General features: G+C 43.7%; 1 protein-coding gene across 1 annotated transcript; it reads right to left on the bottom strand.

Annotated features, from left to right (window-relative positions):
* Positions 1-1192: 1192 nt before the first annotated feature.
* RNASEL (ribonuclease L) lies at positions 1193-9749 on the bottom strand. The gene is made up of 6 exons (XM_060233048.1): positions 8245-9749; positions 7591-7688; positions 6851-7050; positions 4631-4754; positions 2221-2348; positions 1193-1328 (listed from the first exon to the last, which is right to left on the bottom strand). Exons 1-6 carry the CDS (start codon positions 9659-9661, stop codon positions 1193-1195), a joined length of 2103 nt encoding a protein of 700 aa, XP_060089031.1. The 5' UTR covers positions 9662-9749.
* Positions 9750-18793: the final 9044 nt, after the last annotated feature.

Below are 18793 nucleotides of genomic sequence, written 5' to 3'. Positions count from 1 at the left end.
AGCCAGCCACCCACCTATCCAACCCCACACAGCTTCAGAAGTTTCAACCAAGACTTTGCCCCTAAGAAGAAATTCACAACAAAAACTGAGATTTTTAAGACGCTGAATTTTGTACCTGCACTATTCTGCACTTCTTTCTTCTGCCCTTCCACCAACTGTTAACCTTATGCACAATTCCTTCATTTCCATATCTGATGGAGTAAATTAAGATTCTGAGGTGCTGAACTACATGATGGTGAGGTTTGAGCTGAGCCTAAATACATATGTTTAGGAATTCTCTGGATGGCGCTCCTGCCGCATTTCAAAACTCCAGCTGTTCAGGGAACTGCTGCATGACTGCCTTTGAAGCCTTTCCCTTGCACAGTTTTCCTGATCAAAAACAAGACCTGGGTGGAACGCTGCTTAGATTGTTGAGAAAATGGACATGCACCGAGGAACTTGCACACATGCCTTTTCATACCATTCCCTTGAGGCCATTTTTTAATCAAGTAAATGGCATGGGTGGAAGGCTCCTGTACTCCTCTCAGGCTGTGGTTTCAGTTCAAATCCAGGTAAGTGAGTTTTTACTTTGTTTAGTTAAGGCGTGGGGGGGGTGTTGTAGCTGGAACTCCTTTGCGTATTAAGCCACACGTATTAAGGGGAGGGACGGTGGCTCAGTGGTAGAGCATCTGCTTGGGAAGCAGAAGGTCCCAGGTTCAATCCCTGGCATCTCCAAAAAAGGGTCCAGGCAAATAGGTGTGAAAAACCTCAGCTTGAGACCCTGGTGAGCCGCTGCTGGTTTGAGAAGACAATACTGACTTTGATGGACCAAGGGTCTGATTCAGTATAAGGCAGCTTCATATGTTCACACACCCCTGATGTAGCTAATCCTCCAAGAGCTTACAGTAGGCCCTGTGCTAAGAGTGTTGTAAGCTCTTGGAGGATTGGCTACATCAGGGGTGTGTGGCCTAATATGCAAAGGAGTTCCTGCTACAAATAAAGCCCTGGTTAAGCCCTTACTTGGGGTTTCTGATTATCTTCTTGTCTGCTTTGGAGGATGCTGTTTAGCTGCTTAGTAAAACAAGCCAAATAAAGAGAACCAGAAATGCCACCTGCAGGACTCAACCATTGCTGGTCCCAGTTAGATATTTGTTTGGAAAGGCCAGGTATAAACTATTTATAAGATTTGGATCAGGGTGCATTTAGAAAATGTTCATGGTTCCAGTAGATGTAAACTGTTAATTCTGTCAAGAATTCCAAGCTCTCTGTAAGTCTGGTAGACATGCATTGTTAATTCTGGAAAACAATTCAGGAAATATTCTTCGGGCTTCTCCAGTATCTTCTTCACCCTGAGATGGAAGAAAGCATTCATTTTTTATTATGAAAGGCCTAGTTAGTTTTACTTTTTAAAAAAAAAAAAACTATGTGGCTCCACAGCTCTCGTATTCTTCATATCAGCATCCCCACTAGAAGACACTGGTCAGTTTCCCCAGATCTCTGCTTCATGCTTCTGGCTGGTTTTTCCAAGGTCAGAAGGCAAGGAAGATATGAATAAATAAGATGTGCTCTGCTTAACAGAATGCCCACTGGCCTCTTCCATGTAATGACACAGCATGGGGGAAAGGACTCTGCAATTCTTAAAAAAGGGCAAGAGCCTCTCAGGTCTTAAAACTAGCAAAGCTACATTACCTTAAGTTTCTAGCATATAACTTTCCTAGTCTGGTCACTTTTTTGCCATCCTCCACTATTCATAGATGTTGTGTGTGATGCTGTTTCAGCAAATTTGTTTTTTCTCGTTGGCTTCTTTCTTCAGCTAAAAGCCTTCATTGTCCACTATGCCAGTAGCTCACAAAGTAGAATTTTTGCTCACAAGACTCTGCAGCTTAGAGGGAACATTGCTGGCAAGTAGGAGAGAGAGAATAAAACCAGCACTATGGTGGCAGCTGCTGTTGAAACTTACACAGCCAGACCTCCAATGGTCTCTCAGGAGCCCTAATGGGCAGGAGCCCCACCTGGCCATGACCACTTTCTGAAAACACTGGATGGGCACCAGGTAAGCTGGTCATCACGGCACCCATGCGTACCTTGTTGGAGACCCCTGTCTTGCACTGTACACAATGTGGGCTTGAGATCTGCTAGTACAGGAGGGTGAGAGGACAAACAAGGCATGGAAATGTAGCCTGAATATTACACAGAAGGCTTGGGATAGCTACAAAGCTAAATAAATAGGAATTCACTTACCTGTCATTCTTCTCATGGAGGTGTTCCCCAATATTCCTGATTAGCCTCAGTAAATCTGCCACACAATTCTTATAACAACATTTCTTGTCTTTAAGTTTGACCATACAGTCCAGAATATTCTTGTCTATCTGAAAAAAACTCATTGTCACTGATTATTCAGCACTCATAAACACCCACACTTCACAAGAGAATTCTCACTTGCAGCTGATAGATTCCACTCACAAAAGCATAATGTGTACTGTATGGAAGAGTTTAAAATTTGGCAACATAGGAAAACAATTTAATGTACATTTAATAGGCATGCCAGCCTCCGGGTGGGACCTGGGAACCCCCAGAATCACAGCATATCTCCAGACCACAGAGATCAGTTCTCCTAAAGAGAATGGAGGAGGACTCTATGGTATTGTACACCACTGAAATCCCTGTCCTCACTACCCTCCCCTTCTAAATCTCCAGGAATTTCTCAACCTGGATCTGGCAACCCTACTCCCCCGCTCACTTTGCCAGTGGCCAGGAGTGACCTGGTAACCTTATGTACATAGGAATTAAGATTTACTTAGGTCATCATTCTGGCTGGTGCAATGTAGTCATTAGAATGTTGGACTAGGCTGCTTTCCCACGCACCGGCCCTGGACATTCAGAGATATACTATCTCTAACACAGAGGATCCATATAGCTAACGCAGCTCATAGCTATTAATGGGTATATTCTCCATGATTTTTTAAACAATATCACATTATCAAAAGTTTGTTTAATAGTGCAATAGGAACCTGTTTATTTAATCTAAGCTATCTAAAGCTGCTTGTAGAAATTCCCAGGCAGACTCTAAATGTGAGCAAAAGCTTGGGAGCATTTTACTGGGGCCGGTAAATACTGAAAGCATGTATACTTGTATGTGTTAAAAATATTTCTACCTCACTTTCCTTCCACACTGTAGGACTCAAAGTGGCTTCACAGTAAAATTACTTATGTTAAAAACATAAAATGCAAAAATCAGCCTTATTATTTACCCAGCAAATAACTACCCCTTCAGAGACTTCAGAGTATTCTTAAACAGCTTTTCCAGGTTTCCAGAATGTCTGAAGAGTTAAGTGCTTTTCTCACTTCTTTGGGGAGGCCATTCCATAGGAAATACAACAACTAACAGACTTTGGAATGAGGACTGGAGCTATAATGTAGGATTATGTGACATGAGATGGCCTCTTAGATACAAGGGTTTCCAGCTGCAAAGAACTTGAATAGTTAATACGAGCACCTTGAATTGAACATGGAAGCAAACTGGCAGTCAGTGTGAAGAGTTCTACCAGGGGCTGTCTTGGATATGGCTCATCTGGGGCATGTGGTCTAGGCAGGTGGGCCCCTGACCATCCAGCAGGGTTGCCAAATCTGGAGTGAGACATTTCAGCCGGTAAGACCGAATTGTTTAAATAGGCTTTTGCGGTTCGATTAAAAAAGGGCTGCCACCGGACATCTCACAGAATGCTGGCGATCATAGTCGAGAATTCAATACCGCCTATACTGTATTGAAATAGCGCTACAGAATGATTTTAAAGCTGATATACGTAAATTATGGTTTTATATGTTTTATTCAATTGATGGTATTTTATGATGTTGTAAGCCGCCCTGAGTCCGCTTGCGGAGAGGGCGGGATATAAATTGAAAGTAATAAATAAATAAATAAATAATAATATTTGTGGATTAAAAAAACAAAATAGAACAAAACCCAGTTCCTATCCAAGCCCCAAAATGGAGAGTGTAAGGGCTCAGACAGACCAGGGGTCATTTTGTAGAAAAATAGTTGGTGGAGCTCATTAGCATATGCCGCCCCCCCCCAGCCAAAAGCAACCCAATGCAAGAAAGGAGAGCCCCGGGTGAGCGAGGCCTGCTTGGGCTGAGATCCAGGCAGCTGAAGCAGGCCTCACTCACCTGGAGCTGTCCTTGGCCACCCTCCCAGTCAAAAGGCCAGCAAGTCACCCGCCACCCCAAATCACATAAGAAGTGGAGAAAGGGTACTGTGGGCTTTTCCAGGGGTTAATGAGAGGGGGCATGGCAAAGCTCCTGGGGGCTGGGGGCTGCCTGCTCTCCTAATCCAGGGATTGTTATACAGCTGCACCTACTATTCAATGGATAAGGTAGGTGGGGAGGAAGAGGGGGAACCCTCAGAAAGGTTCAGAAGCTGCGCTCCTGTGAGCTGCTGCAGAATCTGAGGCCTGGATCAGACTAAGATCATGCTTCAGTTTGCCTCAAGTTGTGCAAAAAAGGGATAGGAGAAGGTTCATTGCACAGTCTGAGACAAACTGGGGCTGCACAAGGATGCTGTTTGCATTTTATGGGTAGGACTGAGACATGTGATCTTCCATCAGGTCTCTGAGCCTTAAAAAAGCTACATCTTGCCCTGTTCATATCTTACCTTTTTCCTCCAGTCTTTGAAATTGTTCTTGTCCCTATTCAAAGCCTCCAGAATTGCTCTGCTGTCCTCATTCTGTTTGGCATTACGTGTTTCATTCCCAACATCTCTTAAAAATCTGTATTTCCTGCCAAACAGAAGGCAACTGTAAAAACAGTACCTTAGCACTGCCAGGATAAGAGCAGCAATGATGACCCATAAAGCTACAGTGCTCATATAGCACAGTCAGCCTGAAAGATGCGGGCAGGTGAATTGTACCTGATAACCTACAGTTACTATTCAGCACTCCTGCCACAAGCCAACCTGGCACTCAGCTTTGTTTTTTTCCTTCTCAGAGCTTCACAAGCTGCCTTTGCAATCCCCCTGTGGTTTGCCATACTCCTTTAATAATATCGCTTACCTTTGTTTCCTTTTGCCAGCATCCTACTAGCATCCTGTTGCCCCTCATGTTTATTTATTTAAGGACAATTTTTCAGCCTGCCTTTCTCCTAAAAAGGCTCAAGGAGGGTTACAATGATTTTTAAAATTTACCACAATGAAACAACTTAAAGCTACATATACAACATGGATTTAAACAAATTCAGGTGACCATAAAAATATTGTTCTCCTGGAAGGCCTGTCTAATTACACTGCTGTCACAACACTAATAATGTGAGAGTATTACTGGCCTGCCCAGGATTTGATTATATAGGATCCACAGCTGAAAAGGTTCTGGAGCAGGAAGATACAAATCTACACTGCCCTCATGATGGGATGGAACTCTTGAGTAGGCCTTGGTTTGATAAGCCAAGCTGTCACCCAAGAGTATATGGCAAAAGATGATCCTGAAGAGATGTGGGTCCTAGGCCAAGGAGAGTTTTAATAGGTCATAACCAATACTCCCTCTAAGCTGTGGAGTCTTGTGAGCAAAAATTCTACATTGTGAGCTACTGGCATTAAAGTTGTGAGCTACTGCATAAATTATTGTGCTCTGGGGCCATTTTTCCTGAGCCAAGATAGAAACGTATGAGCTGGAGGCTAAAAAACTGTGAGCTAGTTCACACTAACTTAGCTTAGAGGGAACAGGGGTCATAACCAGCACCTTGGATTGGACTCAAAAACTAAGAAGGCATTAGCTTTAATGTTGGTAAAATATGGGAGTTGTGGCTAACTCCAGACAGCTGCAGCATTTTGTATTAGGTGAGAATCACCTTCAGGGTCAGCCCTATATGGTACAATAGTCCAGCCTCATGGTTATCATAGCATGGATCAGTGTGGCCAGATGGGCTGATAGTCAAGATAACTAATTTTTATGCCAAATGCAGAGAGTAGGTTGCAGTTTAGCAGCTGCATTAACCTGCTTCCCCTTCTGGAATAATTTATTAAAATAATAATTTTAAAATAACAAATAATAGAAGAACAAGATCTAACAACCCTCTTAAATTCTCAATAGAGATGGCCAAAGGTAACAGCACCACATCAAAAGCAGGTGGTGCTGTATCCGCCAGAACCTTGGTCTTGCCAGCCAGCAGCACCTCCATCATGTCTGGATACAGCTTTAGTTTGCTCTCTCTCAGCAGTCTGACCATAGCTAACAGGCATTGGATTTGGATAGAGACAGCAGCTTAGACAAAGGACTATAAAATCGGCTGTGATCAACATATTGACAATGACCTACTCCAAAACAACAGACTTTCTCCTCTGAAGGACCTGACCACACTCTAGACATCTCTACTACCTGACAGAAGAATGGATCTGAGAACAAAGAACTGCACAAAGAACCACACAGAACACACATCACACCTAATTGCTGATTCTTGCATATTTTGGGACCCAGTCCATGGAATCAAAAAATGCCTGAAACACCCTAAATAATCATTCTGGACACAATTCAGCTGACACAATGCTAGAGGAAAAGTGTCTGTGTTCCTATGACTGCCACCTCACATGTTTATAAATAAGTTCTGTAGAATGCTCTGTTAGGCATAGCCTAGGTTTTCCTTGAACCGTATTAAACAGATTGACCTGGAACTCGACAAACATACAGGCCCTGAAACTCCTCAGATGTCCAATTTTGAAGCCTTTGTCTTTTAAACAAATTGAACTGGTTGGAGTTCAGTTTTCCAAAATTTCATCTCAAAAGGTTTATTTCCACGTATTTATAGTAATAATAGGGTGATTGTGGTTCCAGGGGCTAGCTAAGAATGGGCAATTGAGAGTTTACTGTATTAATTTGGTACTTACCTCTGATTGTTCCAGAAATAAGGATGCCGAATCAAGTTCACCAATTGTTCACTCGGTGTTTTTTCATCAGGAGATCCCAGACTTGCCCTGAGGTCTTCAATCTCAATATTGTCAACTATATCCTTTGGACACTGGACAGGCAAATCTTCAAAACGCGTCTGGCCCCTCATTGCAATGTATAAGACAAGCCTTTCAAGGCCCTATGCATAACAGCAAACACCTATAGGTCTCTTGATCACAAAGTCACACACCCAAACAGGTTGCAGTCATATATTTATCCTAGAGATAAGAACTTAATTCTGATCTATAAACTTGCATCTCAAGGCTAAGCTAGATATGACATTTTACAAAAGTTCCCAACAGGGACTGGCAGCTATATGGCAACTGTGGCCAACTATGATTACCAGATTAGGGTTATTTATATAGTTCAATATATGTATTTGTTTGAATGTAAGAAACCATTTCAAAACAATTTTAATTTTAAAAGGCCTCCTGTTAAACCTACTATCACAGTTATGCACAATCTCACTCCCTGACATTTTGTGGTTGACTCCGCCTCCGATAGCAGCCATTTTGTGGTTGCAACCAACGGTGTATGTCAGAATTCCAAAGGTGCCCACAGACTGAAAAAGGTTGGGGAACCCAAGTGTACATACGCACATTATTTTGTCATAATGTTTCAATAATAATTTCCAAGATGTAAAAGGCTAGAGAGTTGAAAGTAGAGAACAGTGGCTTACCTTCAGGTCTTCTGTGATTATGTTATTTTTTTCAGAATCACTGCCAACTAATTTTTTGCTCTTATCAAAATCTGCAAGGAAAACCTTGCCAGTAGCATCTAACAAAGAAATAGAAACAAAAACTTGAAACAGCTTTGGAGACGGTGTTCTGAAAGTGATGGCAAATGATGGTAGTTTTCAACCATGCAGTGAGGGCATTTTGCTGTTACTTAAAAAAAAAAATTATCAAAACCTGACCTGGTTTTAATTTGATTCAAGAATTTATCTGCTGCTGAGGAGTGTAAATACCCATGTTCCAATGTCTCTACTTAGCTAAGGCAACACATGCAAGTTATGACACTGAAGATGGAAGACTTGTGAGAACAAGCAAGAGTGAAAGCAAACTGGTATGGATAACTATTTAAAAAACGGTACCTCCTGCTTTGAGCCTCCTGAAAGAAGGGGTACTGGTAAGGAATCTACGTTACTTTAACCCCTGTGAACAAGCCACTGGTGACACCAAAATGTATGAGCATTCTGCTCCACATTCAAGCCAATTAGGCTTCAAAAGACAAATGCATCAGACTCCCGTTCCTCATTCTAGTCAACTGGGCTTCAAAGGACACATGCATCAAACTCCTGTTGACTGGCTGCAAAACACAAGAGAATACAAACCTATCAAAATATTGCTTGGGTGTAGATCTTGGTGGCCAAACTCAAATGCATGGAACTCCTGCACTGCCTGAAAGATTGTTTTAAGAATGTCCTTACTCTTCAAATCTGTATTCTCTGCTGTCTCAAAGTATTCCTCAAGGTTCTGCTCACACAGAGTGAAGCACAAGTAGAGACAGGTCTTCCATTCTTCTGACCCATAGTACTTCAGCAGGTGGTTGCTGCTACGGCATTTTTCCACGCATGTCCTCTCTTTATTGCCGTTTTCTGCACCTACGCAGAAAACCTTCACGGCCACTTCTTCTCCATCATATAATCCAAGGTAAACTCCACCATGGGAGTTCCTCTGAATCCTGAATTTGTCATACCTGAAGATCTTAAGCTTCCCAATCATGGGACGATACATTGCAGCGAGGGCCTGGAGTGCTGATCCCCAGCGCCTGCTGGAGGATGTCCACTGCACCTGGTTAGAGTCAGGCTGGCCTAAACTAGCCTTGGCACCATACTGGCGAAGAAGCCTTGCCATGTCATTGTTGTAGGTCCTCTTGGCAATTTCAATGAGGTTCCCAATGTCCGTCCGGGCACCTTTCTCACACAGCATCCTTGCTATGTCGCAGTTCTGCTTCTCCACCGTGACCATCAGTGCTGTTTGGCTGTTTTTGTCAGCGTCATCGACGTCCACTTCATCTTTTTCTAATATAGCCTTCACTAGCTCTTGGCTCTGCTGTTCCACTGCCAGGATAAGAGTGGTCTTCCCACCTTCACCTCTCTTGGTCGTATCAGCCCCTTTCTCTAAGAGGAAAAAGGCCACCTCCCCTTTGGCTGCGCTCCAGGGCTCGTCTTTGGTCACTGAGAGAGCATGAACGAAAGCATTCCTATCCCGGTTGTCACAGGTGTTCACATCAGCACCCATTTCATCCACGAGGGCTTTGACAATACCGAAATGACTTCTCCTAGCTGCATCCATCAGAGCTGTTGCGCCCCCTTTATTCAAAGCCCTTTTTTCCTCATCAACTATTCTCCTCAGATTTACATCCGCTCCTCTGTCATGCAAGAACCTCAGAGCTTCTTCTTTCCCATACCATGCAGCTTCCATGAACGCTGTGAAACCATTGTCATCATGCTCGTTGATTTTTGACCCCTTAGAGAGAAAGAGCTCCAAAAGCATCACATTGCCCGTTATCCCTGCTACAATAAAAGGGGTAGCACCGTTGTCCTTCTTAGCACAGGGATCAGCCCCTTGGTCAAGCAGGAAGTGGACAAGCTCCACCTTGTCTCCCTGTACAGCACTGTGGAGGGGTGTCCAGCCGTAAGCCATCTTACAATTTATATCTACACCTTCTTCCAGCAGTTGCTGGACCCTCTCAATGGAGCCATCTTGGACAGCGTTGGACAGCTGAACAGCTTTATCTGCTGCCATTCTTTTTCTAGAGAATTCTGAAGACTCCTAAGAGAGGCGATTGTACTGGCTTTTGATTCATTCAAAACACATTTCTAGTGTAACTGCAAATGTGAATAGCCAATGTTAACGTCAGAAATTTGGATCAATAGAAGAGTCCTCTACACAGAACCATGCCGCCACAGATACATATGCAAAGCACATTGCGTTCAGATATTTTCGATCTCAGGTTCTGAAATTTAAGAAAGAGAATAGATGCTTTTATCATGCCGTCTGTATCAAAAAGCACCTATGCAGTTCCTCTGTTTATTGAAGACATGAAACCTGTAGACTCAAACTCATGGGGGGGGGGAAATGGGTTGACTAACCACTACTAGCCACAGTAGTGAAATGGCACCTCCATGTTCAGAGGCAATATACCTCTGGATATCAAAGGCAGTGAATATGCAAGAGAGGAGAGGTCAGGAGGCAGCTAGCTGGCCTTTACTGCAAATCCGATGCTGGACCACACAGACCCTCTTCTGTCTGATCCTGCAGGGATCTTCTTACATGAAGATTTTGTTCTTGCACTTCAGTCCTCCACAGTGGAAGCAGCTGCTCTCGAGTTTCGCTGGGCCTAGAGCAAAGAAGAAAAAGCAGTCCAGCCATCAAATCTTGACAAATAATAAATAATATCGGGGTGGAATGATAGCAGGAGCTCCTTTGCATCTTAGGCCACACCTCCCTGATGTAGCCAATCCTCAAAGAGCTTACAAAAAAGAGCCTTGTAAGCTCTTGGAGGACTGGCTACATCAGAGGGCATGGCCTCACATGCAAAGGAGCGCCTGCTAGAATTCCACCCCTGAGTAATATTGTCAACATTGCCTTACTAATCTCCCTCAGTTACCTTGAATACTTCCATATGCATCACTAGGGAAAAACAGGATGGGACAGAGGAAGGAAATTCCAAGGAAAAGCCTTAAGGAACACTGTTTACCTGACTGTGTTGGCAATCAGCTAGCAGCATTGACAGTCAGTCCTGGCTCCTGCAGGAATGAACAGCCTATTCCTTTTCCCCATGCCCTAAAGGCATTGCCATTTACAGTGGGCCATATTTTTTTGCCTAATTTAAGGAGCATGGGAAGAGTGTTGAGCCAGCTGTGGTCCAGTGATAAGGAACATGGGGTTCTGTGACACCTTAAAAATTAGCTGCTTTTGGCATCTTTATATCTCACCATTCTATAACGCCATGTGACCATAACTGAACTCAAATGGAATTTATCAGGGCTTTTTTGTAGGAAAAAGTCCAGCAGGAACTCATTTGCATACTTGGCCATACACCCCTGAAATCACCATGGTTTCATTTGGCATCTTTATATCTCACCATTCTATAACGCCATGTGACCGTAACTGAACTCAGATGGAATTTATCAGGGCTTTTCTGTAGAAATAGCCCAGCAGGAACTCATTTGCATATTAAGGCATACCCCATGACATCAAGCCAACCGAAACTGCCTTCCTGCTCAAAAAAAGCCTGGAATTTATAGTGGTGTGGGTGGTCAGAACCCTCTTGCTCAGGTGTGTCATGAAGCAGTCACCTTTTAAGTGGGTGAGCCCTGTACAGAGAAAAGCAGAAGGAAGACCAAAGGGAGGGGAAATGGCATTTATTGCCACCCTGTTGATTTGCACACTTATTTATACATCTTTCTCCCTTAAGGGGGAGCACATTCTTACCAGCATGGCTCGAAGCTTGCTGTTCTGCATGTGTAAGGGGGGGGGGGGGTGGAATACAGCGGGCTGTGAAAAGTAGGCAGCCCTTCCAGAGGGGAAAAATATGAAGACTCCTGCACTGCAATCACACAAACTAAATAATGCACTTCCAGTCCACTTTCTAACTGGATTTTATTGTGTAAACTAGCAAGATCCAGTTGGAAAGTGCATTATTTACTGTGTGTGATCGCAGCCCTGTAGTCTCTCTCCATAGTCCTCTTAACGCTGAAAACCCGTTCATGTTTACCAGCCCCGCACCCGGTCCTTCCCGAGACTTACTGCCAGCCTCTCTGGACCCCCAAAGATGAACAGGACAGCCCCAAATCTCGTTTCCCCGCAAAGCCCCCTTCAGCAGCTCTGGCCGCACTCCCTCCTAGGAACTGACGTTTATTACTTCACTTACTTTCTCTAGCAGATTTCTTCCCCTCGGCTTTTCTTCAGCCCCCAGCAATTGGTGGCTTCGAATTGCAGCGGCTGCGAAAGAAGGGAAGTGGCGAGCTGATGGGAGGTGCAGATGGGGAGGAGGAAAAGGAGCATTTCTGTTTTTTTTTTTTTTTAAGGAAATGCTGATTCAGGGTGGAGGAGGAAATATTCCTGTGGCTGAAGGAGGAAGGGCACTAAGCACAAGTCTGCACTTTCGGTTTTGTCTTCAAGCAACTGTCCGAGGCAATTGAGAGACATCTGAGAGACATTCCAGATTATAGTTCTCTCCCCTCACCCCCCAGCAAACATGCAACGATGATCAGTGGGGGACTGGGTCTAAAAATATTGGTTGCCAGGAGACATAGGGGGCCCACCCACAGCTATAAGGCTATCATTGAATTTTTATAAGAAATAACATTTTCAAAAATACGTATGTGGAAGAAAGGTACAATTAAAACTTGTAAAATAATTTTTGCAAAATAAATGCATGTATATATATTTTAGTAATTGCAGTGTACACATATTGTACATATTATTGGAAGTATACAGTAGATCCTAAATGTAAATACAGATTGCATTTTCTCCAAGGGAGTTGATCTCTGCCAACTGGAGATCAACTGTAAAAGCAGGAGACCCCCAGGCCCCACCTGGAGGCTGGCAACCTAAATACAACATAAATTTTAGTTGCATTACAGTAATAATATTGGGACGTTTATTATATTTCAAGCTACTAAAGGGTCATTAACATTTTTAACATGTCGTCTAAAGTTTAGGGGGGGGCACGTCATCAGGGGGCCCACTTGCCATTGGGCAAGCTGACACTCTGGCCAGCCCGCCACTGACTGTGACATCTATACGTTATGAAGGAATCAGATCCAGATGTTTTTGTTCCAAGCAGAGAGTCCGTTGCATTGATGCAACAGATTCCCATCCAGTTTTCATGCTGCGAAATTTTGTCTGCTACAATGCTTTCCTCCCCACCCCAGGTAATGTAGTGTTCTGATAAGGCGTGCTACTGGCACTGAACTATCTTACTGGGTTGTTGTGTGAGAATGAAATCGGAAGACAGGAGAATTAATAAGCTGCTTTGGGTCCTCCTTGAGGAGAAAGATGGGATAGAAATGAAGTAAATAAATAAGTGTCGCTGGAGACGGGGGCAGATAAAAGGTGGGTGGGTGGGAAGGAGAAAAGGAAGCAGGGAAATGGGAGGTTATGGGGGTTACCAGGAGGAAGACAAAAGGACACAGCATAGGGACCGGATTGGAGGGGAAAGTGAAGTGCCCTCTGCAAGTCCTTGTGGGTTCCCTATATAAAAAAAACTGGGCTCAGCAGACAGCAGCTGCAACTGGACCTGGCCCAGGCCAGCAGCTGCTGGAACAGTGCAAAGTCTTTCCAGGGAGATGCTGCCAGGTCTGGGAAGGAGGGAAATCTGAAGACGGGGTAGATAAAAGTAGCTGGGCTGATGGCACAGAAGTCAACTCCACTCCAGGGAAATTCCTGAAGATTTTGAGGTGGAGCCTAAGAAAGGCAAAGTTTGGGAAGGGGAGGGGCCTCCTCAGGGATGTGATGCCACAGAGTCCAGTCTCCCAAAACTACCATTTACCATTAACTTGTATCTTGGAAGTCAGCTAAAATTCTGGGACAGCTCCAGCTCAGGGGTATCGAACTTATTTGTTATGAGGGCCGGATCGAGACTTTGTTGGGCTGGGCCATGTGCGTACCTATTTAAGATTAGATAGCAGAGATATAAACTTTATAAAGAACACAGATAAACACAATTAAAGAGTTAAAAAACTTTTAACATGCTTAAAATGTTAGCACTTGGTCTTAAAGGTGCTGAAAAAGTTCAGAAAAGGGCAACTAGAATGATTAAAGGTTTGGAACACTTTCCCTATGAAGAAAGGTTAAAACGCTTGGGGCTCTTTAGCTTGGAGAAACGTCAACTGCAGGGTGACATGATAGAGGTTTACAAGATTATGCATGGGATGGAGAAAGTAGAGAAAGAAGTACTTTTCTCCCTTTCTCACAATACAAGAACTCGTGGGCATTCAATGAAATTGCTGAGCAGTCAGGTTAACACGGATAAAAGGAAGTACTTCTTCAGCCAAAGGGTGATTAACATGTGGAATTCACTGCCACAGGAGGTGGTGGCGGCTACAAGCAGAGCTAGCTTCAAGAGAGGGTTAGATAAAAATATGGAGCAGAGGTCCATCAGTGGCTATTAGCCACAGTGTGTGTGTGTGTGTGTGTGTGTATTTGGCCATTGTGTGACACAGAGTGTTGGACTGGATGAGCCATTGGCCTGATCCAACATGGCTTCTCTTATGTTCTCATGTGCTTTCTTTGTATTTCTCCCATGGGAACAGGGCAAAGGAAGCTCTGACTCTTTTCTTCAGGAGGGGGAGGATCCTCAGCCAACAGAAGGAAGAGAGGCTCGGCTCAGTAGCTCTGCTGTGCAATTGAGCAAGCCTGGCAAAGCTGTGATGCAGAAGGAAGCAAGCAAGAGGCAGAAGGAAACAGATGACAGCCAGTTGCTTGGGGGCCTGATAGGAGCCCTCTGGGGGCCTGATTCGGCTCCCAGGCCACACGTTTGACATCCCTGCTCTAGCTGTTGGATGGAGAAGAGAGGAGGAAGCAGGAAAAGGGGAGAGGCTATGGCAGCTTTCAGGGAAGGGAAAGAGGAAATAGTGGGGGAGGGGGAAAATGAGATGGACCCTGCGAGACCTTGCAAATCCTCCATTTGTATCTTGAGAAATTTCTACAGCTTGAATTTGTTGGTTGTCAATAATGTGAAGTATATGGTAGGAGGTTTTGGGGTCTTTTTGTAATGGGAAACAGTATAATAATTAAGAGAGGGAGAGAAAAATTGATATGGGAAAACAGAATTCTGTTGTTGGGGCAATTTCTATTAAGGCAGTGGAGCTCTAAGTTAAATTTCCTGTGAAATCATTAAAGTCACTTCCTTTCCTCTCTATACTGGACTGGTTATATCATAATGGGTTGGATTCAGTCATCATTTTCATTCAATCTACCCAGTTCCCTTCCTTATTATAGCCTCCATCCCATACGGCTTTTGTACATCCATGACCCATGCTCCTCAAGGTACTGTTGGGTTGATCAAAGGAGACTTTTCCTTCCTTTTTCACCAGCATTTTTCATTATTGCAGTGTCTATATAACTCTAATCTGCCTTAAATCTCAACTAGAAAGGTGAACTAAGAGATAAATAACATGGAAATCCCGGCTGATCACAACATTACATAATTTTTATGTCATTTTTCTTCCATTGCAGAGCCCATTGTTATTTCGGTATTTACTCTAAACGTTATACTGGTCTTTATTGCATTGTTTATATAACTCTAGTATATATAAGTTATATATAAGAAACATAGTTTCCTAGTTATGTTCCTTATGCCTTGAATCTCAACTGGAAAGGTGAATTATTAATTGAAGTGATAAATAAAATGGAAATCCCAGCTGATCACAACAACCTTAGCCAGCTAGCAGGAACAACTGCAAAAGATTAGCAAAGGAAAAGTTTGGTGCAAGGTTTATATTGCTGATGCATTTTAACTTCTGTGGCTACATGAAGATCTAGGACGGGGGTGGCCAAACTTGCTTAACGTAAGAGCCACACAGAATAAATGTCATATGTGTGAGAAATGCAAGATATGAACATCAGATGTTTGACAGCTGGAAGGAAGGAAAGCAAATAAATGGGGGAGGGAAGTAGAGGAGGAAAGAAAGCAACATTAACTTTAAATGCATTCTCCAGGTCACCAGCTGTTGTTACCAGCTGACTTGGCACGGAGAAGTGATTTAACAGATGCTTTTTCCAAGCTAGCCAATGGGGTAGTGGGGCTTTGAGAGCCATATGATATGTCTGAAAGAGCCCCAATTGCCCCAACACATAGTGTTGCCCCCCCCCTTATCTAGGAGGACTTGTTCCCACCCCGCTGAGTTTACAGAATGCTACTAAGAAGAGTGAGAATATACATTTTTAAACCTGTTGTGTATATTCTTGCACCCTATAACGTTCTTCATTGAGTTACTGTATGCTGCCAAAAATGGTGAGAATATACACTTTTAAAATGTGTCACACCCCTTCTTTAGATCATGTATTTACTCAAGTACAGGACTGTTATATTTTTCCTAGTTATGTCATCAAAACTCACATTTGCATACAAGCTACAGTTATATCAACCAATTAAAAGTGTTTTATATATAGCTTTTTTTGAGAGGTGGATAATCTAATGTTCAGGGTTGTCTTTTTTTGACGTGTGTGTGTGAAAGCCTGACATTTATTTTCTCATTCTTAAAACATAGTAAATACTGTTGTCTTCTTTTTACGTAAATACATTCTTGAATCCATGTGAGCCCACAACAATCTTCTGTCTTGTATTTAGGTGAATAGGCCAGCAGATGGCAGCAGACACTAAATTTCTATGCTGCTTCATAACAGTGCTCCAAGGTCACCATGAATCTCTCTCTCAATATGAACATGAACATATGAAGCTGCCTTATACTGAATCAGACCCTTGGTCCATCAAAGTCAGTATTGTCTACTCAGACTGGCAGCAGCTCTCCAGTAGAGGACGAGTAGTGAGGGATTATGGCAGGCCTCACCCACAGGATCTGCTAAAACTGGGGTTTAGCCCTTGGGCACATGAACAGAGGAAGGCACCCTTGAGCAGTTCCTTCACCAAACAGTAACTACAAAGGTACCCCACCTATCCCAATTCAGGGAGCTGGCTCACACTAACTCAGCTTAGAGGGAACACTGCTTGTAACCCAGGGTTCCCTAACATGGTGCCTGTGGATGTGATGGTGCTTACCAGTACTTCCTTTTGCACCTGTCAAGCTTTTCAGAAAGGGGGCAAGGCTGCTGTAAGGCAGGGTTTGTTCCTGGCTGTTGTTGTTCAGTCGCACAGTCGAGTCCGACTCTTTGCGACCCCATGGACAAAGTCACGCCAGGCCCTCCTGTCTTCCACCATCCTCCAAAATCTGCTCAGATTCGTGTTTGTTACATCAGTAACTCTGTCCAGCCATCTCATCTTTTGCCGTCCCCTTCTTCTTTTGCCTTCTGTCTTTCCCAGCATCAGGATCTTCTCCAGTGAGGGCTCCCTTCTCATTTGGTGGCCAAAGTATTTGAGCTTCAGCTTCAGCATCTGACCTTTCAGGGAACAGTCTGGGTTGATTTCCCTTAGGACTGACTGGATCCTCTTGCAGACCAAGGGACTCTCAAGATTCTTCTCCAGCACCATCTCCCAAAAGCATCTATACTTCTGCGCTCGGCCTTCCTTATGGTCCAGCTCTCACAGCCATAAGTTAATACAGGGAATACCATCGCTTTGACTATACGGACTTTTGTTGGCAGGGTGATGTCTCTACTTTTTATTATACTGCCCAGGTTCGCCATAGCTGTCCTCCCAAGGAGCAAACGTCTTTTAATTTCATGACTACAGTCACCATCTGCAGTGATCTTGGATCCCAGAAATGTGAAGTCTATGACTACTTCCATGTCTTCCCCTTCTATTTGCCAAGGTGTGATGGGACCGGATGCCATGATCTTAGTTTATTTGATGTTGAGTTTCAAGCCTTTTGTGCTCTCCTCTTTCACCCTCAACAAGAGGTTCTTTAGGTCCTCCTCACTTTCTGCCATTAGAGTGGTATCATTTGCATATCTGAGGTTGTTGATGTTTTCCTTGGCAATCTTAATTCCGATTTGTGCTTCATCCAGGCCAGCATTCCGCATGATATACTCTGCATATAAATTAAATAAGCAGGGTGACAATATACATCCTTGTCGAACTCCTTTTTCTATTCTAAACCAATCAGTTGTTCCATATCCCGTTCCGACAGTTGCTTCTTGACCCTTATACAGGTTTCTCAGGAGACATGTGAGGTGGTCTGGTACTCCCATCTCTTTAAGGACTTGCCACAGTTTGTTGTGATCCACACAATCAAAGGCTTTAGCGTAGTCAATGAAGCAGAAATAGACGTTTTTCTGATACTCCCGTGCTTTCTCCATAATCCATCGAATGTTGGCAATTTGATCTCTAGTTCCTCTACCTCTCCGAAACCCAGCTTGAACTTCTGGTAGTTCCCGATCTACAAACTGCTGAAGCCTAGCTTGTAGGATCTTTAACATGACCTTGCTGGCATGTGAAATGAGTGCAATGGTGCGCTATTGTTCCTGGCTACCCTCATTCAAATGAAACAGCTGTCCACTAGAGGACCAAAAGGGCTGGTAAGCACCTGGACTTTCCTTAGTCTGTCTGTAGTTCTATTTCCTCTTCAGACTTTACTTCTTCTTCCCCAGAGGTGCAAGGGAGGGGGAGGTATTCTGTTTAGTTCTACTTCCTGCAGAAGCTGTTCTTAGTTTGGCTCTGCTTCCTGTGGAAGCCATCCTGAGGGTGGCACATAGTTGTCACCAGCAAAAGTGCAGTGGTACTCAGCTATAAGTAGAAATGCCAGTGGCTAATTTCAGATGACAGAAAAGCACTTCCATCAGTGGAGGGACCATTTCTGCTAATCCCACCACCCACTGAAGACTCTCTTTTTGTCCCCATATGGGGTTTGCTGTGGGAAAGGGAGGAGGGAGCATATTGCTTCACAAGCTCCACTGTCCCTGTGGATCTTTTGGGATACAACCCAATTTGAATAGCTGTAAGAGTAGCACGGCTGTTGTTAAATACAGGGGAAGAGGGTTGAATGAAGATGATATAACTAAAACATTTCACATTACTGAGAATCTGGTGAGGCGGTTTAGGTGGGTGCTCAATATGTCATTTAGGGTGTTACTAACAAGTGGAATCGGCCATATTTCTATGGTGGAATTATCATTTTCTCCAACACAGAGCAGAAATGCAACAGAGATCCCAATCACAAACTTTCCTGATATTCCATATCTACAACATCTGGTTACCAAATGGCAAGAGGGGAGGTTTCTTTGTTAGATGCTTCTCGGTTTTCTGTCCTG

This window comes from Heteronotia binoei, chromosome 2 (genome assembly GCF_032191835.1).
Source record: "Heteronotia binoei isolate CCM8104 ecotype False Entrance Well chromosome 2, APGP_CSIRO_Hbin_v1, whole genome shotgun sequence".
In the NCBI taxonomy this organism is placed as follows: Eukaryota; Metazoa; Chordata; class Lepidosauria; order Squamata; family Gekkonidae; genus Heteronotia; species Heteronotia binoei.
Note: the sequence above shows the minus strand (reverse complement) of the source record. Positions and strands in the feature narration are given on the sequence as shown.

Excerpts from the sequence above, each read along its gene's own strand:
- RNASEL (XM_060233048.1), bottom strand. The coding sequence starts at position 9,661 with ATGGCAGCAGATAAAGCTGTTCAGCTGTCCAACGCTGTCCAAGATGGC. Across the intron at positions 7,689-8,244 it reads CCCAAGCAATATTTTGATAG|ATGCTACTGGCAAGGTTTTC; the intron begins GTTTGTATTCTC and ends TTTCTTTGTTAG. Across the intron at positions 7,051-7,590 it reads TAATCACAGAAGACCTGAAG|GGCCTTGAAAGGCTTGTCTT; the intron begins GTAAGCCACTGT and ends TGTTATGCATAG.